Here is a 23,394-nt window from a genome sequence, read left to right on the forward strand (position 1 = left end):
TTTTATGGGGGTGGGGTTCATTATGCGCCACATAGGACACCATTATTAGCCCCATTACACACAGTGACAGCAGCACATTCATTCTCCTATACCTGCTTTTTAAAGCCACCCATTAATAATGAGGACTGCAGTGGGCTTTGTCTAAGAAGGTCATTATAGAGCAGGCTTCTATTTGTCAAAATTACTTCATAATCACAGGTCACAAGAAGGCTTTTTGCTTTGCTTAATTATCCACTGGGTTAACCATCCATCAATTTTCTATACTGCTTGTCCTTAAGGTCGCAGGGGAGTCGATCCCAGCTGACTTTGGACAAGAGGTGGGAAAGACCCTGGTCAGGTCACCAGCCAATTGTAGGGCAAATATAGAAAAATAGACATTTACCTTCTTGAAATAACCAAATAGCTTAGCCTAACGCTAACAACTGGCACAAAAAGCCACCGATAAATAAATAAATGAGTATTGGGCATTATGATTTTATAAACACAAATGGTGAAGCAACACATGTAGACAGCTCTGGCAAGGTCAGTTTAGAAGTTGCATGAATTCAGATCATGTTGTGAAAGTCTGCATCAATTTGTCGCTGATGACCTGTTTTTTTTTCTTTTTAAAAAAAATTAATTGCTGGAGGTGGGGAGTGTTCAGACCAAAGCTGTAACAGTTTCTTTCCCTTTGTATAGTAGAGAAAATATTTCCACTAGCTAGTGTTCAGTGTACAGCGCAGTATAATTACACAGCTTTTATCAGAATGACCTCTTTGGCAAACTTCACGAATTGAAGGAGACATCTGAGCTCCTTCATACTTCCTGCCTGCCCTTGTTTTATCCAAAAGACTTGCTTGAATGGATAATAGAGTCCTTTTTGTCCAAAGAGGGATAATGGAGGGTGGAGTGGTTCCTTTGGCAGACTACCATCACTTCCATGCTCTAGAGAAAACCAATACTGGTCCTATCAACTGATATATGACACTAATACACTGGCTGACTTGGGCCCTAAACAGAATAGAGGAATTGTTTTGACTTTTGACTGGTCGGAGGATCTATGACTCCCAGGTACCGCACTGTCTGGCCCTCGAGACTGCTCTAATTGCTTTACATCTGTACAAAGGTTTCTTGTAATCGGGCCTTCTCCCTCCATTTGTCTTCCTTTCAGTCTCCTTGTGAAGGCCTTAATTGGTCTTAGTGGGGCTCTTTTTTCCATTTAGCTCCCGGGCCTGAGCCAGAGGAAGACTTAACCTCAGGGGGCAGTTGGTTTTGCTGGCTTCTAGGGCTTGGTTGATTTCAGAAGAGAGGAATTCAATACTTCCTCTACCTTAAACACTTTAATTAATGTTCTCCTGACAAGCCTTTGCACGTAGCTTCTCATGAGGGCGGTTGTGCTCATGGGAGCTGCATAAGAATCAAGACTTGTTCTGCTTCGTGAGAAAATCTCCCGTGTAGTCTCTGGTGGCCAATCGACATTTTGGGAGAATGTGAGAAGCTAATTTTTTTTTTAACGCTGTCCAATATATTCCTCTGGGTTTTTTTTTCAAGATAAGGTTTGTACTGTCAAATTCTATAATTTTTTTACCTTTCTGTGTCAATCTGCTGAAATGCTCAGTATTTCCACCTTCATTACTTTTAAGGTATGTTTAGCCTATTTTAAGTTTGAAGTTAGCCTAATGTCAGAAATGCAACTATCAATTGTGAGCTCGCTGTTTGGTTTTGCCCTACTCTGCTCCCTTGGATTTCCTGCTGACTGACTGATATGGCGCCGTGCTGCCAAGGCTTAAATAGCAGCTGTAAGCGTCCAGCTGCTCTCTGCCACACTCCACTTGTCCCCAGATGGCTCTGAGACGTTCCAGCAGCCCTCCGGAGGAGCGCTCATGAGGAAAGTGTTATGGAGTGGCTCTCCGAAACACCAGGGAGCATCCCTCACCGCACCGAAGCCACCCTCCTGCTTCTCCAACCATCATGCCAAGAGCCCAAATTAGGGCAGGATTGTTCCAGCAGTTTCTTTTGCCAATTCACCAATGGGATGCACAGATGGCGCTGTCCACAGCAGCGGGACGGAGGGATCTTGGAGAGAGCCCATGCCATGGCTGGCCTAGGATGCCACTGATATCCCTCAGGAGAGGTTCTCGTTGGTTCTCAGTAGATGACCAGCCAAAGTCTGGTGCCGTTCAGAGGTGTTGTAGCAAAATGTTTGCTTTTGGCCAAATAAGTGGGTCGATTCCGATGCAGGAACAGGATTGGTGCACAGGATGCAAACAGAAAACAGAAGGAAAAGCGAATTCCATAACAATAATAGCCATGGAGTTTATTTGAAGTGGACTTCATTTGTCACGTTGTTGACTCAAGGTCCTGTATGGACCAGGGGTCTCATTTTGGGTCCCTGTAGCCTCTGTTCTCTCATCTGTCATTTCCTGTGGCCAGCAAAATAGGAAGTACGTCCAAGAAGTGGTGCTCGACCAAAGAGGGGGGGGGGGGGGGACTCCTTGCTCCGCTGACCTCAATGTTATCCTTTTCATGACAGGAAACATGCATAACCGTGAGCCCACTAATGCGAACCACATTCCAACACATCTTGATCAAAGCCAGACTGCCTGGACAACAAAGTGCCCATAATGCCACATTTTGACCATATAATTGGAAAGTAATTATATCTGACAAAACACTCCATCGAGATTTTTTTTCCCCCCTGTTTTTTTTCCTCCTCCCCAGTGTCTTTGTTCTGTAAGAAAGCCCAGAGAAGAAGGCTTGTAATAAACCATGTGGGATATTGTGTGCTGAGTTGGCTTGAAAGCTCTCGAGTGGAGCTAAGGGTAGGTCAGTTTTTATTGGCGCACAATTGCTTATTCAGAGACTTTATAACAACACTCAAGGGTAGCAGTAACCAGTGGCCCAGAAAAACACTGGTGCCTCTTATGACAACTGACTCTTATTCCCTGACAAGACACCACTTTCACGAAAAACTCTCTTCACCAGCCTGGATTTGATTATTTACTCTGATAACAATCCAAAGTAGAGTCGAGAGACTTTTGTTGTCTTCCCAGATCCTCGCTAAAGATTTATTTATATCTTCTATGTATATTTACAACATGCATTATACAAAGTTATGGTTGTGCAAAGAGTGATTTAGTTTGGCATTCAAAGTCGGGAATTAAAAAGGCTGACTGCAAAGGGGAAGAAACTGTTGTTCCATGAGGCTTTGCTCCAAATGAAACATTAGAATTCTGTCAGATGGGAATGATTGGAACAAGTGGTGACGAGGAAGGGAATGGTCAGCCAAATGGTTTGCCGCTCGATTTAAACGTTTGGCGCTGATTTAGCGTGATTTCAATGGTAATTGCACGTCCATTTTTTATTCTCATGTACTATTAAGGGTGATTGTAGTGGCTGCAGTTTTCCTCGAATCACTTTTCGGGTAAGAATTGGGCTACCCTGGTACTTAATCACAGAACTCCGCATTGGGTGGCCACTGAGCTCGTACTAAGCTCGGACAACAGATTTCTTTTTTCACTATTCTGCTAAATGCATTGTTGGAGTCACACCGTCCCATTTTTTATGATAATTATTCCATACCAATTTTCTATCATGTCAGTCCTCGGCCAGGTTCTCCCCCACTGACCTCATCCTTTTTTAATTCCATATGTTTTTAAGAGCCTACAGTACTTGATATTCTGCTTATTTCCAATACGTTGTTGTGAAGGAGGGAGGAAGCTGGATGAACGTAGAGCTAGGGAAATATATAAATAGCCCAAACAAACATACAAACAAAAAGCCTCGTGTTTATTAACACCCATGGGATAAGACAGGAGGTGAGCGCAGGAAATCATTAGCACTAGAGTCAAACTATGCTCGTTTGATCTTACTGATGGAGGAGCAAATATAATTTGGTGCGCTGCGAGTAATTTGTTTTAGCACTTAGCATGGGTTCCTTTTAATTTCGTTCTGCCTCGCATCCATCTTCCCGAATAAATATTTTTATTTTGTACAAAGCGCTTCTTTGTAAGCCTCGCAGCTCAAAGACCAGCTCTCAACACCAACTAATGTTTATTCATATTTGCTTGTTTGCATCTGTTGTAGACAGTGACAGGAGCGTGTAGTGTATGCGTCTATTTGAATAGTTTCTGTATAATGAGGCGACTCAGATGTAGCCCGTGACAGCTCGCAAAGGGAGGGAGAATAACGAAGTGTTTTTTTTTCTCCCACAGCGGCTCTAATTATCCGGAAGACGGTGCTGAAGCTGCTGCATCTGTTTTTTTTTTGTCTCACCTTATGTCCTCAATTTGGAGGAAGTTTTTGACGATGCAGCTGTTTCTAAAATTTCCAGTTCACGTAAATTAGCCATTGCCAACAAATGGTATTAAGAGCTACCGTATTTTCCGCACTATAAGGCGCACCTAAAAACCTCCAATTTTCTCAAAAGCCTTAAAATCAGGTGCGCCTTATATATGGACCAATATTGAGCCACTACAGCAGGCGTGTCCAAAGTCCGACCCGCGGACCAAATATATATCTTATATATCTTATATATGGACAAAGTTTTAAAATGGGCCATTCATTGAAGGTGCGCCTTATAATCCGGTGCGCCTTATATATGGACAAAGTTTTAAAATGGGCCATTCATTGAAGGTGCGCCTTATAATCCGGTGCGCCTTATAGTGCGGAAAATATGGTAATTTAAAAGGCCTTATGTAATGTAGATAACCGGTCACAAAATTTCTTTTTATCATCCCTAATGGAATGTAGGGTGTTGCCTTCAATGTTGTTGGCATCCAACTGTGGAACCTTCTCTCGTTTTTTTTTTTCTTTCACATTTATCACTTTGCAATTCTCACGGACGGACGACACCATACACAACAATACACGTTTGTTTGTTTTAGAGGGCAAGAAAGATTTTTCCTCTCGTTCTTAAAAACACAACAGAGGCAACATCTACAATTTAAATTGCTTTTCTTCTCACCACTGCAAATTGTTTAAGGAGACCTGGGCTTCAGAACAGGAATGACCCTGAGAGACACGAGTCTCTGATTTATGTGTCATAATAATATCCCATTTATCATTTAGGAATCACAGACATTAAATTACGTCCATTTTCAGGGGCTGGAATGTATTAAGTGACTTAACTGCGAACATTCTAATAATTTATTATACTTACATTACAGATTGTTTTATTTTGAATCACCTCCCTCATTTGCAAATTCTTCCACGTGGGTTTTGGCATGGTCCTTAGATTGATCAGATTGTACAAGTATACACAATGAATTGGCGTCTTGATTTCAGATACATGTCATCATCTTGTTGTAAGATTATAGATGTTTGCAAATGCATTAGCATGTCTAGCTGCCAGCACGGCCTGACAAACAGCATGTGTTCTAATGGGAGGGCACCGAGGCCCTCTCCATACCTCAGCTGTGTGTCTGGCAGAGCCTGCAGGGGTTGTTAGCATTGACAGCGCCAGTCTTTCTGCATGAGACTTGCAGGCAGATTGTTGGCAAAGCTAGGTTGTTACTCTCTGATGGGTGTCAGCTGGCTGCCAGCCTTTTCCTCCTCCGCCACCTTGCATCCATTCCCATCATGGTGTATGTAAAAAAAAAAAAAAAAAAGAAACTTTATGGAGCCTCATAATGATACGTAGCAAATGTGCGGCACAGGGGTGATTGTTAACTGCGGCAGCTGCTCAGATAGCCTGGATGATGGAAAATCAGTGGGACCTCATTTTGCTTTGCTAGTATGAATATTAATGGCTCGTTTCCAGGCCATGGCTAATGATGAGGAAAATTCCCTAATAAAAACTTGATGTGATGGGCAACGACCCGAGGGGTCACTGGAGATATTCAAAGTTAATAGTGTGCCATCAGGTGTGAGGAGTTAAGTGATTAGAGGCACAGAACCTAATCCTGATGCACCCCCATTCCCCTTGCCTCCCTCCCTCTGCCAAGAAATAGTATGAGGGAAGGGCAGGAAGTGGGAGAAGAGAGAGGCTGCTATTCATTGACAGTAGCTTTGCACCTTATCCTTAACTAAGTGTAATGCTAAAGCAGGGGTGTCAAACTTATTTTTGCATCATAGTCATAGTTTGCCTCAAAGGGCCATTAAAATTGTCAATCCAAATTAATGTATGAACGTCTCATATTGTATATATAGAATAGGCTACACAACAAACTGATGAATTTCTAGTTTTCAAAACAAAGAATAATAAAACTGTTCAAATATTTAAAAATGAAATATTGAAATCAAATCAAATATTTAAAAATAGAAAAGCTTTTAAAAAATGAATGGTAGGAAAAGTTGCTTTTTAAAAATGAAAACAATTTGAAATTTTGGAATTGACATATGAATTTGATGCACAATTTCTTCGCGGGCCATCTAAAATGATTTGGCGCGCCGTACCTGGCCCCCGGACCTTGACCTTGAAACAGGTGAGCTAAAGTTTACAATATAAGCTTTAATATACTTTACTTTATTATTATTATTATTATTATTATTACTATTATATTTAAAAAATATATATTTTTAATTTTATTTTTATTTTTTCCAATTCAATTCTATTGAGTTTAAGCCACATTATCGGTTTAGTGTAGTGTCAATTTTCTATATCGCAAAAATATGACATTTTGGGCGTAGGCTTTTTACTTCCAACGTATATTGTTATAGCTGTACGGAATTAATACAATCCAGATTTAAAACATGGTCTCTGAGTGAGTTGAAAGCAGAATATAATCTATTAAGAATGCACTCCGGGGTAGTGAAACCATAGGTCACAGGCTATAAAATTCAGATTATTTTATGGAAGGCTTCATTTTTCTGCCCTTCTCCCACGTCATCCCTCCCTTAGCTCAAATTCACCCTGTGACTGGAATTCAGGCTTTGCAGTCAAATAGAAAATTTTGTGGCTCAGCCTTTACATCTGAAAGGAAATTGCATTCAGATGTTAGCTAGCTGCTTTTGGCCGGATCTTCACATCTGGATCAGACCCGATTGTATTAGTCCAGACAAAAGTCTGGTCCTCCCTGACGGAACGTTTTTGGCTGCCTTTGCCTTATATGACTACATAGAAGTGCAAGCTGTTTTCTTTTGCTTTTGATTTCTTTCCAGCTCTTTTGTGTCCAATACTTTTATACGACAGCTTGACATTAAGCAGATGTTGTGGAAATTGCATGTTCAATGTCATCGCTGCGGAGCCAAATTCATTTTAAAGAGCTGACCCAGTCAGGCATGTCATGTTGTATTTCACTCAACGAGCTGAACTTTTACACGTATTTACAAAAAATGTCTTTCATAGAAATTGTTAAATCAAAATTTCATTTACTGGCCAAAAGAAAGTTCAGGCATCAAATACGATGAGGTCAGTTTAGTATATTTTTGTTCTTTCATCTCCCAATTTTTTTTTTTTTTTTTTTTTATTAATGCCCTATGCTGACTTCAGAATTATTAAATTGTGCCAGTCTTGTTATTTTTAAGTAACATTATGGCAGGAATTTTCTATTTACCATCAATGAATAAGTCTATTTTGAGAAATCTCCATACATAGGGCACATCGGGTTACTTCAAATTAAGAGAACCAAATGAGTACAGCGAATAAGTCAAACTTTAGTCAACTCCAATATCCATCAACATAAGACGCAATGTCGATTGGTGAGAAGATCAAATGATTTTAAGTCCGCCTGAAAATATACGATAAAAATGGGACGAGAACTCAACAAACGCTAAGCTTCAGCTAACCTGTGACTTTAAACAGTCTTTGTTTAGGCCTTTCATCTAAATGTTCTCCCGCTGCTCTGTAGCTCCACTACAAATTGTACAGGACGACAATTGAAATATTTATCTGTGCCCAGAATTTGTAAATTGTCATGTCAAAAAAAAAATATCCATTCGTCAACTTGGTCCCTGTGAATAATGTAGTATTGCCCCAATGGCCAGCAGTAGGACAAGGCGTGCTGCCATATCACGCCGTTATGGCAGAGAGGCGCTCTGGGCTCCGAGATGGCAATCAAGGCTTGATTTGCCAACACATTTCCAATGATTAAAATGTAATTAGCACAAGCGAGCACCTCCTCCCCAGCTAATTTCCACACACGCTGTGACAGGCAGGCGGTCGACGGCAACCAGGCCCCAGCAGCAGATGGAACAGAATGCACCAGGAGGGAGGGGCGGGGGCGGGAAGGGTACCATTTTGCCCTGCGACTGTTTGTATCCGAAAACCATCAGGATGCTCAGCTATATCTGGAAGGAGCTGTTAGCGAGGAGCCCTCGACAACACCTCATTAAATTGGCACCGTCAGAGCTGACCGTGGCAATGGCTGCCATCGCTCATGCTGTTCCTCCAGCTTCCAGGCATGCAAGCATTCCTCCCCCTCTTTTTTTTTAACCCCTTCAGCCATGCTAAAGGACAGCCTGGCTCAGCCTGATAAACAGACCCCATCCTGTGAGCAAAGGGATGCTTTCATGAAACCACTATCAACCATAATTAATTATTTGGTCATGGATAGAGAGCAGCTTTACCTGAGGCTTCACGGGGTGGGGGGGGACCATGTGCAACCACTTCACATGCATTTTAGGAAAATGCGTAACTCCGCAGGCCGATTAGAAACCAAACCGCTAACGACACACTGTTTGAATTCAGTTCCATTATTTTCAACATATTTGTCTTAAAAACATCATATGTTAGTCATTTCAGACCAAAGGATTTCTCTGAGGTTTTGTTGGCAAAGGTAATGTCGTAACTTGCATACCTCTTTTATATGTGTGATGTGGTTAGGTCTGCAGATTTTTTATTTTTTTTTGCAGCGGTGACTTGCTGCGGTTGATAGTTTAGCTGTAACATTTCGGATTCGGTGCATGCCTTCTAATGTTCCCCTTTGCTTTTCAAGAAGTATTACTCACATATGGGGAGGATTTAAAACACGAATGATTCACTCTGACTCAAAAGCAATGTAAACAAAGGCTTGATGCTCAGACAGAAGGTAAAGAAATTTATAGGAACGTGCGGCCAAAAGCAAGAGCCCAATGAGAGTGCTCCGTCCGGATACTGGCCAACATCAACAACTCTTAGAGCTGAAGTTTGACAGTCTTGAGTTACTTAAACTCAACACGAGGTTCTTGTTATAGACTATAATACTGCCCTCTGTAAATGGTGAGCACTTTCTTTTGTCAGCTGGCCCCCTTCTTGGACTTATGGTTTGCTTATTGTATGTGATGGTTGCTTTGAGTTAAAATCTGTGTCGATCTCAATGGCACCACTGTTGTGATTTTACATGAAAATGATTATTTTGTAAGAAATTTAAAACTGCTGGAATGGAACGGATTTGTTTTGATGTGTAGCGTTTAAATAAGGTGCTGGAGATTTATTCATGAGTTGGCATTAAGCATGATTGGAGCAGGAACTAATTTTCGGGAGCCAACTTTTTAAATAAAAACATACACACAGTGGTGGAATTAGATATTTCTCTCATTGTTGATGTTTTTTAAATCATTGCCAGATATGTTTACACCACGATGATCTGTTTTTTTAATGTCCATTTCTGATTTTAGTGAAGATCAAAAACAGCTTTCAAAAAGACATTTGTTTCCCCTGTTTGAAGATATTTACTTATTTATGCTATGATGACTCAGTGAGTGACAGCTCAGGCTTGTTTGCATGCGTGGGATATTTTTTTTATCATTATACAGTCATTTGTTAGCATTTTTCCTTTTGTGTGAAATCTCCTCCCATGAAAGGATGATTTTATTGTTTGTGCTTGCATGTCAAGGCTGATCTTCAGCTTTTTTTTTATTATTGTAAAGGTATTTCAATTTTATCAACTTTCTATTTTATTCCCCCATTTGTTGCTCTGGGAAATTTACATACCTCTATTCCCATGGAAAAGAACATAATGATAGCAATTTATTTTCTTTTCTCTTCCCGCACTAGCGGCTCGAGCGCTTCGTTTAGCGCTACCTGCGAATGCGACAGGCGGCGGGATGAGAAGTGAAAGAGAGCAGTTGATTAAATCATCATCAAGTCGCAGCACAGAAAGTCAATTCTGCTTGCCGTCTAGAATGATATCCTTTTATCTTAAAGTAATGAGCTATGGCACTTTTGCATCGGATAATACGATGAGTTCCATTAGGATGTTCCATTTGCTTCTCGAGCGAGGGCAAGTCATTCCAGCCGGCTTCTCTCTTGGCAATCAAAGCAATCGGCTACGCGAGCAGGAAAGGGGAAAAGAGATAAAGAAGAACTGGGGAGAAAAAAAAAAGTTGCTCCCAACATGATAGATAAATCGCAAATAATGTTGCTTATTTGAACCTGTCGCACGCCCGTGTTCCCGATTGCGTGGCGTGTACCGTCGGAGGAGTCGCTAATGAGTACTCAGTGTGCTGTCACGTTCTGACAGACCTCAATAGATTGAAGTTGTCGAGGCAGCTAATGCTGGGATTTTGTCTGCGGCTCCATTAGTCGCTTGTGAGTGGGAGGCCACGACTGACAATTTATAACAGATGTTACTCTTGATTCCAAAAGCAAATTGGATGTATAGAAATGCAAACGTATTTCGTTAGCTATTTGCGCTTATTTGTACGAGTTCGCTACGCTTTGAAGGGTACAGAATATTATGAAGGCTAAAACAATGATGTCATTTTGTCATTCTTACTGATGCGTTCAGTGTCGTATGGATTTCTTAGTTTGTCACGGTAATACTTTAAAATCCAAACTAGACCTGGGACTGTATGGTATATTTACCGTATTTTTCGGACTATAAGGCGCACCGGACTATAAGGCGCACCTTCAATGAATGGTCCATTTTAAAACTTTGTCATATAAGGCGCACCGGACTATAAGGCACACTATTAATGCATCATGTCAGATTTGCAATCCAAATCAAATCATTCTCCATTTTATCTTTTTTTTATTTCAACATCAGACACAACAAATTACTTTATAATCACAAAATAATGATCCATAGTCTTTTTGATTCATGATTCATAGTCTTCAGCGGGCCACTTAAGATTGATCTCATGACACAATGCTTCGGGCCAGTTTAAATTTCGGAATTTGGTCAATATATAAAGCGTACCGGACTATAAGGCATACTGTCAGCTTTTGAGAAAATTTTAGGTTTTTAGGTGCGCCTCATAGTCCGGAAAATACGGTACCCTGAATTGTTTTTCTTGTTGACCAAGAGAGAAGAAGATGTGGACAAACATGACTGTCCTTGACCTTTGGCACCACCTGACCTCACAAATGTTCCTTGGACCCAAATTCTCCCTAACAAAAGTCTTCCCAATAAAGTGGAAGAGTGTGTGCGTCCAGAATTTTATCCTAACTCAGTTCCTGCAGGCCAATTGTCCTTTCTAATTAGAACCTCGACTCCCCGTTCTCATTTATTCATCCTGCCGAGAAGGTTGTTGGCGTTCACAGTACTGGGGATGGATGTCGGAATGTTCTAGAGAGAGAGAGAGAGAAATAAAGAGCAAGGGAGCGTCTGAGGAGTGTTTGCCCAGTGCGTTTATTGCCACTGCATAATTTATGAGTTGCTGGAGCTGACCATCATGGCAGCATGCCGCCGGCTGCCCCAGGGGCCATGTGGGACAGGCCTGTAAATTGGATGCTATGCTCCTGCTGAGCTCGCATGGCCCCCTTTTAGCATCCAGTCTGAGAAACATACCCTAGCAGCCACATGGCCAGCCTTCTACCTTAGGCTCCAGATCAGCAAAAAAAAAATTAGATTGAAGCGAGAAAGATGGAGAGCCAAGACAGAAGTGCCTTCTGTCGCTCACTCCCAGGGCTGTCAATCTTTTCATCCTCCCAAATATATGATGCCAATCCCTGCCTATATTCCCCCCCAGTGCCTTCTTCATTACTGACTTCAGTGCTTCCCTGCACCTCAGCCATATGCACAACTGTGGGGCTGCCAGTCACCCAGCGTGACACTAATTAGTTGATAAAGAATTAAGTGGACCTTGAAATTGAAATTGGAAGAGGGTGGGAAAAAAAAAATCAAATCTAGCCACCTTTTTCCTGTCTCCGTTGACAAGGTTGTCTTGCTTCTCTCCTTCTTCATCCCAAGCCTCAAGGAACAACACATTCCATGGAATAATAATTGTTGTTCTTCTTCATGAGCTTCCAACTCCACAAATAGCTTTTTTTGCTAACTTGGGCACATTTGCGCATAATAATACCGAGATTGAGTCAATTTATGACATTCACTGTCCTTGGAAAGATTAAATATGCCATAAATTTGAAGTGCGTGACAGTTTCAGATGCATGGAACCTCATCAAGTATCTTTTTTTTCTTTCAGTGTGATACGGAGACTGACCAGGATAGCAAGGTAAGCCTGACAGTTTTTATCCCATTGTGGGTGTGTCTAAATCACTTTTGAAAAAGATTCACTGTTCAGCCTGACAGCTAAATGCAATTATAATGAAACACCCTATGAAGACATACTACCACACTTTAATTAGTTATGGATTTGTTATAAATGTTCTTAATGACCTTTAAAATATAAATTAGACTGCATATTATCATGTTTTATCTAGGAATTGTTAAAAAAAAGCATTTACATGACATTATTTGAGGTCAAATGAATGTGAACAATTCAAGTATTACCAAAAATATCCAATCATTCAAAGGTTCAGACGTTAAATCAAATGATCAAAATGATTAAAAATAATAAATTAATAATTATTGAAATAAAAAATATCTTTTTTCCCCTCATCTTGCTTAGACAGTGCAGCAAATTGAGTCATTACTCAGTGTTGTCCATTCAAATTGGTCCTGTCTTTGTCTTTTTTTTTTTGTTTTTGCTTCTGGAAGCAAGAGAGAACATGTTGCCCTGTAATCCCTCAACCGACTGGATTAATTCATTCGGTCCGCCTCAGCGTCAACTCCACCTTGCTGTCATTGATTAATTGCGTGTTAAAGTAACAAGAGGAGTGAATTAGTAAATAGGGGACCCCTGTGACATGTCTTCTGCCTTGTTGTTAAGGAGTCATTTGAGCTCCCACATGACTCTTTCACCTCATCACCTCTGTCACTATCTACTCCTGCCAGGCCCTTTTCACTTCTCACCCACTACCCCTGTTGTCATTTGCATTTTCTGGACGACGCGGTCTACTTCACAACCCCCGTAGTGGAGAAGGATGCTAAAAAGAAATCCTTTTAATGGGTCAAATGTATTCCAATGACGACAAACGTATTTAGTTTCCCTTCAAAAGCGGGAAATGGAAAAAGTGTTCCCTGGAGAAATCATGTTCTGCCTGTGTAGCAGGTCTCCGCCATGTCGACTGCCAGGCTCTGATAAGACACTATTTGGATCTCAGAATATGCATGTGTGTGTGTGCGCAATCTTGTTTGTGTGTGCGTGCTTGGAAACTATAAGAGCCTTTGTGCCCGCTCTAAAACAATAGCATGCAGAATTTGGAATAGTTTCATATATCTAGAAAATGAGCGACTGAGCAAGAGAGAAGCATTCCCCATCAGACTTACAAAAATGAATCTTTTATGTTAAACACTTACTCAAGCGTCATCATTCAGCTACACAGTCTGGGCCTTAATTTTATAATATCGTCAGGAGGCAGTCGCTCTAGACTCATTACTCCTTAAATGATTTTGCTTATAAGTGGCATCTTAAAACGACTACTTTAATATTTTAGGATGAATAGGCGCCGGCGCTCTCATGCCTTTCAAATGAACCATTCATAGATTTGCTACCTTTACAGGTATTAATCACATTGGAGCGTTTAGAAATTATATTATATTATATTATATTATATTATATTATATTATATTATATTATATTATATTATATTATCCATCCATCCATTTTCTGTACCGCTTTGTCATTATATTATATTAATTATATTTATTATATTTACTATATTTATTATATCTATTATATTATATATATAAGTGTTTATGTGATCTGACAGCCTCCACAAACTCTATGTGCTATTATTCTAAACATATTTGCATTGTTATTCACGGCCAAGCCAGACCTTACCGTAAATGTAGCGTAATGCATGTAGTCATATGGGGCAAGGGATCTAAGTGGGTGCTTTGGAGCAGCCGGAAGAACCTGTTTGTCCTTGACATAAAATACAATTTGCTATTTATCTTCCTTTATTGTTTTGCTGTGTTTGCCCTCTGGCAATTCTCACACAAGAGTTGTGTTTCTCAACGACTTGGCAGCACTGTACATAAAACCAGTTTACAATCCCACCCAACCACCCACCCCCAACCCAAACCCGCCCTCGCTGCGTCGCAGTGGGAAAGAAGAGTAATAAAAAGGAAAGAGCAACTTGTCAGCGTTAAAAGATTATGTGTTTTGCCCCCCTCCAAAGGAGGAGAGTGGTGTTTACAGGCTTGAGTGGGTGCTCACTAGGTTGAGGCTGAGGCTGATTGCACTAGAGTACCCTGTCAGCTAGTGATTTGTCATGTACTTTATCATCCTTGTCACTCTGCGGAGCGTTGTCATAGGTAACGTTCCCGCCCGGCCCCCTCCTCCTCCCCCTCCCCCTTATGCTTTGTACTCAGTCAGTGCAGGAAATTTGTATTTACTTTGGGGGAGTGTAATTTGTTCCTCATGGATAATATGACCCTTAGCGGAGCCGGATCACGGGTTAGTTGAAGTGATATTTTCCGGTAATGGTAGTCGTACATCATGGCTGTCAGGGCGGGTTAGGAGGCGAGCACATTATAGCTCCATTTTAGCACTGCAGGCATCTGGGATTATTTTCCATAACCAAGTATGACATGACCGCTCTGCGGAGTGCATTAAATTTTTACTAGCTTTTTTCCCTCCCCCCTGCAACTTCTGTGGCTTTACCCCCGGTCTGGGTCTCAGGGCTGCCACAGTGATGGATACCCCCACCGAGTCCCAGTAGCCCTGTCCAAGGTTAGCGGGTGTCACAGACCTACACGGCTCCCCTCCATCCAATAAGTGGCAAATCTCTGCTCCCTGTGAGGCACGTTCACACAGGAACATGGCTCACCGCCGTCGCATATAAACACAGCCACAGGAAATGAGTCACTGCGTTGGATGTGGGAGAAGAAAAAGAGCTGCGTCTCATCACGCCCAATTGCCAACCTCGTGGATGCTTTGTAGGCCAATCGGAAGTCAATCTTATGCTGTCATATTGCCTTAATTGCATACTAAGAGTCTTTTTGGGTTTTACCATAACGACTCAGTTTATACCACCTTCAGTGGATGTAAGTACTCCACACACAAGTTTGGTTAAATAGCCATTTTTTGTGGTATAATAAAACTGGACCAAGATGAATCATGGAAAATAAACTTTGATGAGGGTTAGGGGTTAGGGTTAGGGTGACCCAACCAATCCAACTGAAAACTCTTGCTGGGTTCAGAATTGATCAGTCATATTCAAACGCTGTGCTTCTGATTAACCCCAAATAAGTTTCAGTTGTTCAAGTAGTATTTTCCTGATTCAGTCGTTGTTCTCTGTATCTTCTCAAGAACGTCACATGACCAAACCCAAAAAAACAGGCAAGTTGTGACGGTTGTTACCTGAGGCTTTTTAGGCACTGCCGTGTCAGTTTCAGTTGACAGCAAGTAGCAAAACGGCTGAATAAAAGAATTTGCCTAATTCATATTCTACCAATGCAGTATTAATCAGAATGTAAGACTAATGGGGACACATATTATTGACTTCTGAAATACCCATGATCTCTTTCAGAATTAAACAATTGGAGTTCAGTTTGATGAAAAAGATGTTTACCATAACAGCAGTCATCCAGAAAAAAAAATTCCCAAAGTAGTGATAGCATTTCCACTCCCTCTTGCACCTACCATTTGATCTTCCATTTCTTGGCAGCAAGGTCAGCAGTTTAAAGGCCATCTCTGGCCCTTGACAAATGGCAAACCACCCCCCTCTGCTAATCAGTCGAGTCTCCGAGGTGTACGAGCAGGCGGAGCTCATTAGGGCACCCTAGATGAGAAATTAATGTGGAGATTGTAGGGCTGGCAGAGAGCCCCGTTGATGGGGGGCCATGGGGGGGGGGCATCCATCTGATGGATGACCTGACCAGCAGGCAGCAACACTCTCCAGACAGTCCAGCACATGTGCTAATGTACCCACGCACCTGTCCACGCTTCCCCCAAGCCAAGAAAGCACCAGAGTGTGACTTCTACACCCAGCAGCGCAGTAATATGGCCATCGGGCAAGCAGGATATCAAAACCGAAAAGGTCAGGAAGGAGACGCTTCTGCCCTCAATGTCAGATCGATCATTAAATAGAAAAAGACGCCTAAAAAAGCCAGGATGCTATGCAAGTATTTTATATTGGATTAATAATTGAACACAAGTCATCCTGTTTTTGCAAATATAGTTTCAGATGATGTTTAACCACTAAAAGTAAAAGACGACTTAAACGTAATTGAGACTTGACAGCGTGGATTTTATGCATTGGACTTTTTAACTTAGTCACATTTACGTCCTGCTTTACTAAATTCTCAGACGGGGAGTGCTAAATTGAGTTTATTCACTCAATGGCTTGAACACACTGTTGGCAACAGGTGGAAACGTGATGGAGACCAGGTTTATTTGGAAAAAGTGTTTTGCACCTTAGGTAAATATACTTTTCAGCATGGAAGATTTGGAAGAGCCCTGCAATTATAAAATGAAGTTGGCAGAGTTAGTGGAACACAAATAAACATATTACTAAATTAGAGAATTCTAGCACTCCAATAAATTGAGGGAAGTCTGAAACCGAAGTTCTGTTTGATTTAACTGAGTGCCCTTTCTGTGGTTAAAAATTAGGACACCGTCAAAAAATTAAACTGATCCAAGGAAATGCTGAGTTAACAGTTTTGTTTGAGGTGGCTGGCTCCAAATCAAAGTTTAGAAGTTCAAAATTGCATTGCTTAGTGGTTCATCTCACCATCGCGTTTCAATTCTCAAATTTCAAATCCCATAAATTTTGATGGCCTTTTGTCAAATGACTATTTGACCTCAACTCAAATTTCTACAACTTCCTCTATTTTTTTTTTTTGTCAGTGCTATTTTGTCATTTGAAAGACTAATGTGCTATGATGGCTCCAATCGGAAACATGCTTGAAATAAAAAACAAGAATCTTTAAAAGTGCTTGCAGGAATAAAACTTGTCATGGTCTGCCAGCCTGAAATTAAAACTGACTTCAATGATTTAACATTTTCTTTAAACTGCCAATAAAACTATCACATCAACATGCCTAAATTTTCAAAAAGTCTTTGTCAATGAATTATCTAGCCTGTCATAGTGCCATTTCTTTTCATGTGCTGAGACAAAACATGATCCAGACCTAATAAATTCCATTGTATCCTTTAAAAAAACGAGTTTACTTCTGGGTTGTTGTCACTCATAAGGGACTTAAAATGCCACACATTGCGCATGTGGTAACAGTTTGAAGTTGCAGGCAAGTCAGCACTATTGTTTCAATATGCTCCAAATCTTGTCATCTTAATCTAGTTTTGGGAACCACAACTCGGCAGATGCTACCTCCCTCCAAGCCTTTTGCCGAGGCCAAAAATATGCTTTGTGTGGGCAGGGCTGATCAAAATCAATATCATACCACCAAATCTCAAGCTGTGGTTGCTAGATTGCAAAAATATCCAATAAAATATGCTAAAAGTACTGCTTGGGACATCTGAAGCCATGAATGTATTTTTTTTCTTTTGAAAAGCCTCTTGTTGACACCAGAGAGTACCGTAAATCCTGTTTTGCTGATATCTACCACAAGTCTTTTAAGTAAAATGTCTTCACTTTTATTCCCAGTATTACCCAAAGAAATCATTTTAGAATATCATAAAAATCATGAAAAATCTATAGATAAGGCGCACTAGACTGTAAGCCAAAGAATTCCAAACCTCGTGCAAAAAGTAGAGGCTTATAGCCTAGAAATTACTGTAATTAAAATTGCCAGCACATTTTATACAGTCATCACATGTTAAATTATGTTATGGTTGTGTTTTTAAATTGTTCCGCATCAGCTTTCATTATAGTCACCTTGGCATGAAATACCTCAAGATGATCATTTTAAGCCTGTATTAGGTCCTCATCGTTCTCATCAGTCATCCACATCCAGCAATAAAAGTGAGTAATTACACATTTGAGGAAAGCAAGCCCTTGAAATTCAATGTGAAAAAAATAAAACGTAGCAGTGACTTGTGTTTCAAAAGCAATAATCCGATTCTGAATGCAAGGTGAGAACACAGGGAATGGAAAAATAATTCAATCACAAGTATGCTTTTTTGAGTGAGAAGCTCACTCTGGTGAAAAGAAATGCAATCTCCATCTTTCCTGACCTGGAAAAGAAAAACGTCTTGGGCAAAGTATCTCCATCTATCAAATGCTTTTCAAGTGATTGCCCACGTGTAGCGAGGCTTTAGCGTGGACTTCAGTTATTGTATTTGAAAAGTGAGGAGTGAAAGGAAGGTCCTGCACACCATCAATCCTGCAACATATTTTGTCCAAAACATTACAGTGGTACCACAGGAGTCACTAACCAACCTGAGGCCAACCTTGTTGTGAGTGAGCTCATGAAGCCATCTCGGAGTTTGTGGCAGGGAGCAGAACCTCATCTCTATTTATAAGGCAGCGTTGCCAGTTACTGCTGTTCAATAATGTATGCCGTTAGTCGTCGGGTTCAAACCGGTGTCTCTGGGAACAGGTCACCTATTGGACGAAAAAAAAAATGCTGTTTTTATTCAGCGCCTATATGTTTTCATTCATGCGCTCAGTTGCATCTGTCTGGCCTCTGAGTTTTCCGACAAGGTTAAAGCTTCTCACTGTGTCCGGCGGATGTCAGTCAAGGCCCGGCTCACCTACACATCAGTTCCTCCCGGCCAACTGGGCCATTGACTCTCACAGACCTCTGCCCTTTTATTGCTGCTTTTGTCAAGACAATGATTTCTGCAGGCAACTTCCCACTCTCCTAAGCAATCTCACTTCACCCACACAAAATGACTTTATCGAAAATCATTTTTCCATCTGCTGTGCTGGGTGACAGATACACGCAATATGATTTTTAGCTCTTGGCTCTTCATCTTACCAAAACCAAAGACAGGCTACTTCCTGGATTGGTCAGCAGTAACCTCCATGTGGTGCTCTCATACATTTATGCATTTGCCCTGATGTTGAAGTCGAATATGATTATCTCGCAAACTTACTCAAACGTTATTGGTAATGTTGTCATCCAAGATTTAAACTGTTTTTATTTTTATGAGCTTTTTACAGCCAAAATGCAATATTTTTTCAAGTATAAATGTTGACTGTCTGTAAAAGACCTCCCAACGTGAATTAATTTACTGTCTTCATGGGCGCTCAGACATCCTTTGTGGGGAGCTCATCTTTTTTTGGGCATCCGCAGAACTCTGTATGCACCACAAAACCCCAAAACTACAATAATGATCACTTTGTTAAAATGAGTCAGAAAATTACTGCATCCTAGCATTTTAATAGCTATTCATCCAAACGGCAAAAACAAAACCATTAAGTGGTAGCAATTGGCAATCGATAGTTCTCGTTATTGCTGTAATATTTAATTTTACTTCCACCGCAATAATACGCCGAAAGGCAAATAAACGGTGGACAAAAATACGGCAACCACATCCTTGTCCCTAAATGCAGAGCAGGTCTGTCAGAAGGACAATGATATCCCAGCATGCATGGCGGCAACCACAAACAACCCTAATGACATCAGGGGCTCCGAGGAGGGTCTGTACTGTAGACCAGCGTCCCCCCAACCCCATCAAACATCATTCCCCTTGCAAGTGCCACCGGCGCACTGCTTGTTAGAGGCAGTGTAATTAGGTGGCTGAGCTTGTTGCAAGTAGCCCAGGTCACAGAGGCATGTCCAAGCCCTGCCCTGATTGCTCCCGGGGGAATTATTGACAAAACACAGCGAGCATTGCGTGTTGGGCTCTAATTATGTGTACAAGACGTAGACGGCCCCGGGGAAATTAAATAAAATTCCCTAGCTTGATGGGTCCTTTACACTCAAGGGATCCATTCTGTTTCTTATTAAGACCAGCCATTGTCTGCCTTTATGAGCCAGGCACCAGCAAAGTGTCCCTTTTCATAATACATCAATGACTCATGATGAGGATATTTTAAGGTGATTGTGAGCTATAGTAAAAAAATCCAATAAAACACTTACCTTTTTATATTGGAAAAAATATTTGCTATTACTGTAAGTATAGGGTACCCTACTGGATAGCTTTTAAAGGTATACCGTATTTTCTGCACTATAAGGCGTAGCTAAAAACCTCCAATTTTCTCAAAAGCCAGTGCGCCTTATAATCAGGTGCGCCTTATATATGGACCAATATTGGGCCACTACAGCAGGCATGTCCAAAGTCCGGCCCACGGGCTAAATGTATATATCTTATATATGGAGAAAGTTTTAAAATGGGCCATTAATTGAAGGTGCGCCTTATAATCCGGTGCGCCTTATAGTGCGGATAATATGGTAATCAGTCTGCTGTCACTGCGGTTCCGCACGGACGCATCCAGCCTCTGCCCTAATTCCCCTAGGCCCAGATGCCGGACAGGAATTGATAGTATGCTTGTACAAATGAAGTGATAAGAGGGCTCACCCAGATTACATGAGGCCTAAGTGGAAGTGAGAAAGCTTATGGAGATGGATGAATTCATAAGGCTGCCTGGCACATTCTTAAGAATCAATGTAATAAGGGATAAATCAAACATCCTCCTTTCTTTCCCAGAATGGTTTTGAATTAAAGCCAAGGCGGATGGTAGACCTCCCGAGAGAGGAGTGTGGAGCTGTCTACCTTTGTACAGTGTATCAAAAAAAAAAGGCTGAATAAGCATTATTTGTTTTAGCCATCTTGGTTCTGCAGTTCAGATGGACAACTTTAGAGATCTTTGTAGACTGGAACCTCAAAAATTGAACACATACCGGTGGAACGTTCAGTGAGAAGCGAATAATTGGCAGAAGATGCAGATGTGTTGGCTGCAAAGTCAGGAAGATGAATGTAATGCGTTTTGAATGGCAACTAGAGGTGAGTCACTCTGGCGCTAGTGGCCATGATAATTTTTGCTTGGCAAGGCAACACAGCTGAGGGAAGGAGACGACGGCAGAATGTCAGCTTGCAAATGAATGTGCAAGATGGCATTTGCTGACCGCCGTCAAGTGTCACAATCAACTTTTGTGATTTCGCAACTGCAGTTTGCAGCCTAAGCCACAATTTTGGTAACCATTAAGCATCTTCAACTTTCAATAAAATCTTATGCCCTTGAGCTTTTCATCCATTTACATTTCTCAAAATCAGGATGGATCTTTTAATGAGAATGTGACCTTTGTGGTCATTTCATCTTGCAACCTAACAAATAGAGAGCTTGAGATGCAAAGCTTATAAATAAATACTTGTCCTTAATATTAAAATAACACTTTACTACTACAACGATGTGCATAAGCTACCAAAGTGTAGGCAGACATTTGAAAATAACAAACGCAAAGAAGTGCCCTTTGGGTTATGAGATAGCTCATTACCTATGAGCAACCTTCCATCTGCACTCATGGCTACTCTGGGAGTCATTATGATTATGATGGAAATCTCACAAGCCATTACTGGGAGACAGCACAGGGCTCACCGCAGACACACTAATGGACTCATTTGTAATTGGGCGAAAGAGAAATGACTCTGTGAGCTCGTAGCCGAGGCATTATGACAAATAAAACCGCGTTGGTTTACTTGATTACATACGAATAATGTCCACGCTAACTTGGATTAGTCACTGGCTCAATTTGTGATGACCCTTATGGATGATTTTGACCCATTTTCATAAACAAAAATTCTCAGCTAGTGGTAAAATTAAGTGTGTCATCCAAGTAATGGTGCATACATTAGAAGCCCAAGAGAGTGTCTGGATATATGATTTGTTTTCAGTATCCTTAATGGAACTCGCGCAATATCATTATCAATCTCCTCTCACTGTTTATCAAAGCAATGGACAACTTGTATTTTACTGACCGTGTCTGCCAGCCCATTCAATGACCAAAGCCTTGAGCACCAATGTGATAGTAAAGAAAAGTAAAGAATAGAATAAAGAAGAAATCGCTAAACGTGCTTAGGAGTCCCTATGACACACATAAACAAGAATGTGTGTGTGCCTGTGTGTGTGTCTGTTGGGGTCTAATAAGATTTCTCTGACCTTGGTGATTTATAGATTCATTTGTGTGCTTGTTTAGGGACCTGATCTGCATTATTCATGTACACAGGAGGCAGCACCGAGGACATTAGCTGGTTAACCCCCGCGTAGGTTAGGCCACATTATTTGAATGCCTATTACCAAGAGCAGGCCTCTCGGTCTCGCGCTAACAATTAGGAAAGGAGACGATTTGGACGGAAATTGGCAAAGGCAGCTCATCTATTGTAAACAACAGTCATTCACCTCTGCACCTAGAACAGGTGGGGCCAGAACATTATTATTCAATTAGCTCTGTTAACAGTAAACAATGTACAGCCCCTTTTCATGCTCACAAGAGAAAGATAATTGGTAACCAAATACCCGGTGACATTCTGCTGCTTTAGTTGCATTATTTATTTGTCACACACCACCTGGCATGCATGTGATGCGACACATGCCATGTTTTACATGAGCGGGATTATGATTCATCCGTGTGCAGATATAAGGTTCCAGAAGCTTTGGCATGAAGCCTTTTTTTTTAATTTTTTTTAATTTTGAGATTTTTTTTCCGATGCTGCTGGAGGGGAAGCAAGTCTCTAGATTATCATTATTAATTTAATTTTAAGATTTTAGATTTGGTTATTTATTGTTTCCAAGATAAGAGAGTTAAATACTGTATTAAAGTGCAATTTTTTTACTGTGGATGATGTGACGGTTGAGATTTTTTTTCCGATGCTGCTGTAGGGGAAGCAAGTCTCCAGATTATCATTATTATTTTAATTTTAAGATTTTAGGTTTGGTTTTTTATTGTTTCCAGGATAAGAGAGTTAAATATATTGAAATGAAATGAATCCTGCAACCAGGCACTTCTTGTTTCAAGTCAAGTCAAGTCATTTAGGGCTATATAAATAAACTTGACTTGACTTGACTTATTATTTCAACTTGTCCCATACGGGGTCACCATGGTTGCAGTTTTTGCACCAAATGATCAAAAGGATCAAGATGTTCAATTTTCTGCCTTCTTAGTTGAATATTTGTGTCCTGCCCAAATCTGCTATGCCGTAAGTGTGTTTTTATTGAATTTCCTTCAAAATGCATCCCGAACACTCTTTTGTTCCAAGTCCTCGTACTTGACCGTGGTTTATCACAGTCACTTTCAAAACAATAACAACTTAATTACCCTACAATGAATCACCATAGCATGACACAACACATCCCAGCTTAAGGAGGGATAAAATGCAATAGCTTTAGCGCCATCTTCCCTGTGGAGGATGATCCATCTC

The 23,394-nt window shown here is 40.9% G+C and overlaps 1 protein-coding gene across 16 annotated transcripts in view; it reads left to right on the top strand.

The window, feature by feature from the left end:
- auts2a (activator of transcription and developmental regulator AUTS2 a) overlaps window positions 1-23,394 on the top strand; it is a 169,310-nt gene that overhangs the window by 90,345 nt on the left and 55,571 nt on the right. For all 16 annotated transcript variants that reach the window (XM_088397868.1, XM_088397872.1, XM_088397873.1 and 13 more), the window contains one exon: window positions 12,265-12,294. In XM_088397868.1, the coding sequence (XP_088253994.1) occupies window positions 12,265-12,294 (30 nt within the window). The remainder of the gene's footprint in view (window positions 1-12,264; window positions 12,295-23,394) is intronic.

Source organism: Syngnathus floridae, chromosome 15, assembly GCF_059516105.1.
Source record: "Syngnathus floridae isolate MCC-2025c chromosome 15, RoL_Sflo_1.0, whole genome shotgun sequence".
Classification (NCBI taxonomy): domain Eukaryota; kingdom Metazoa; phylum Chordata; class Actinopteri; order Syngnathiformes; family Syngnathidae; genus Syngnathus; species Syngnathus floridae.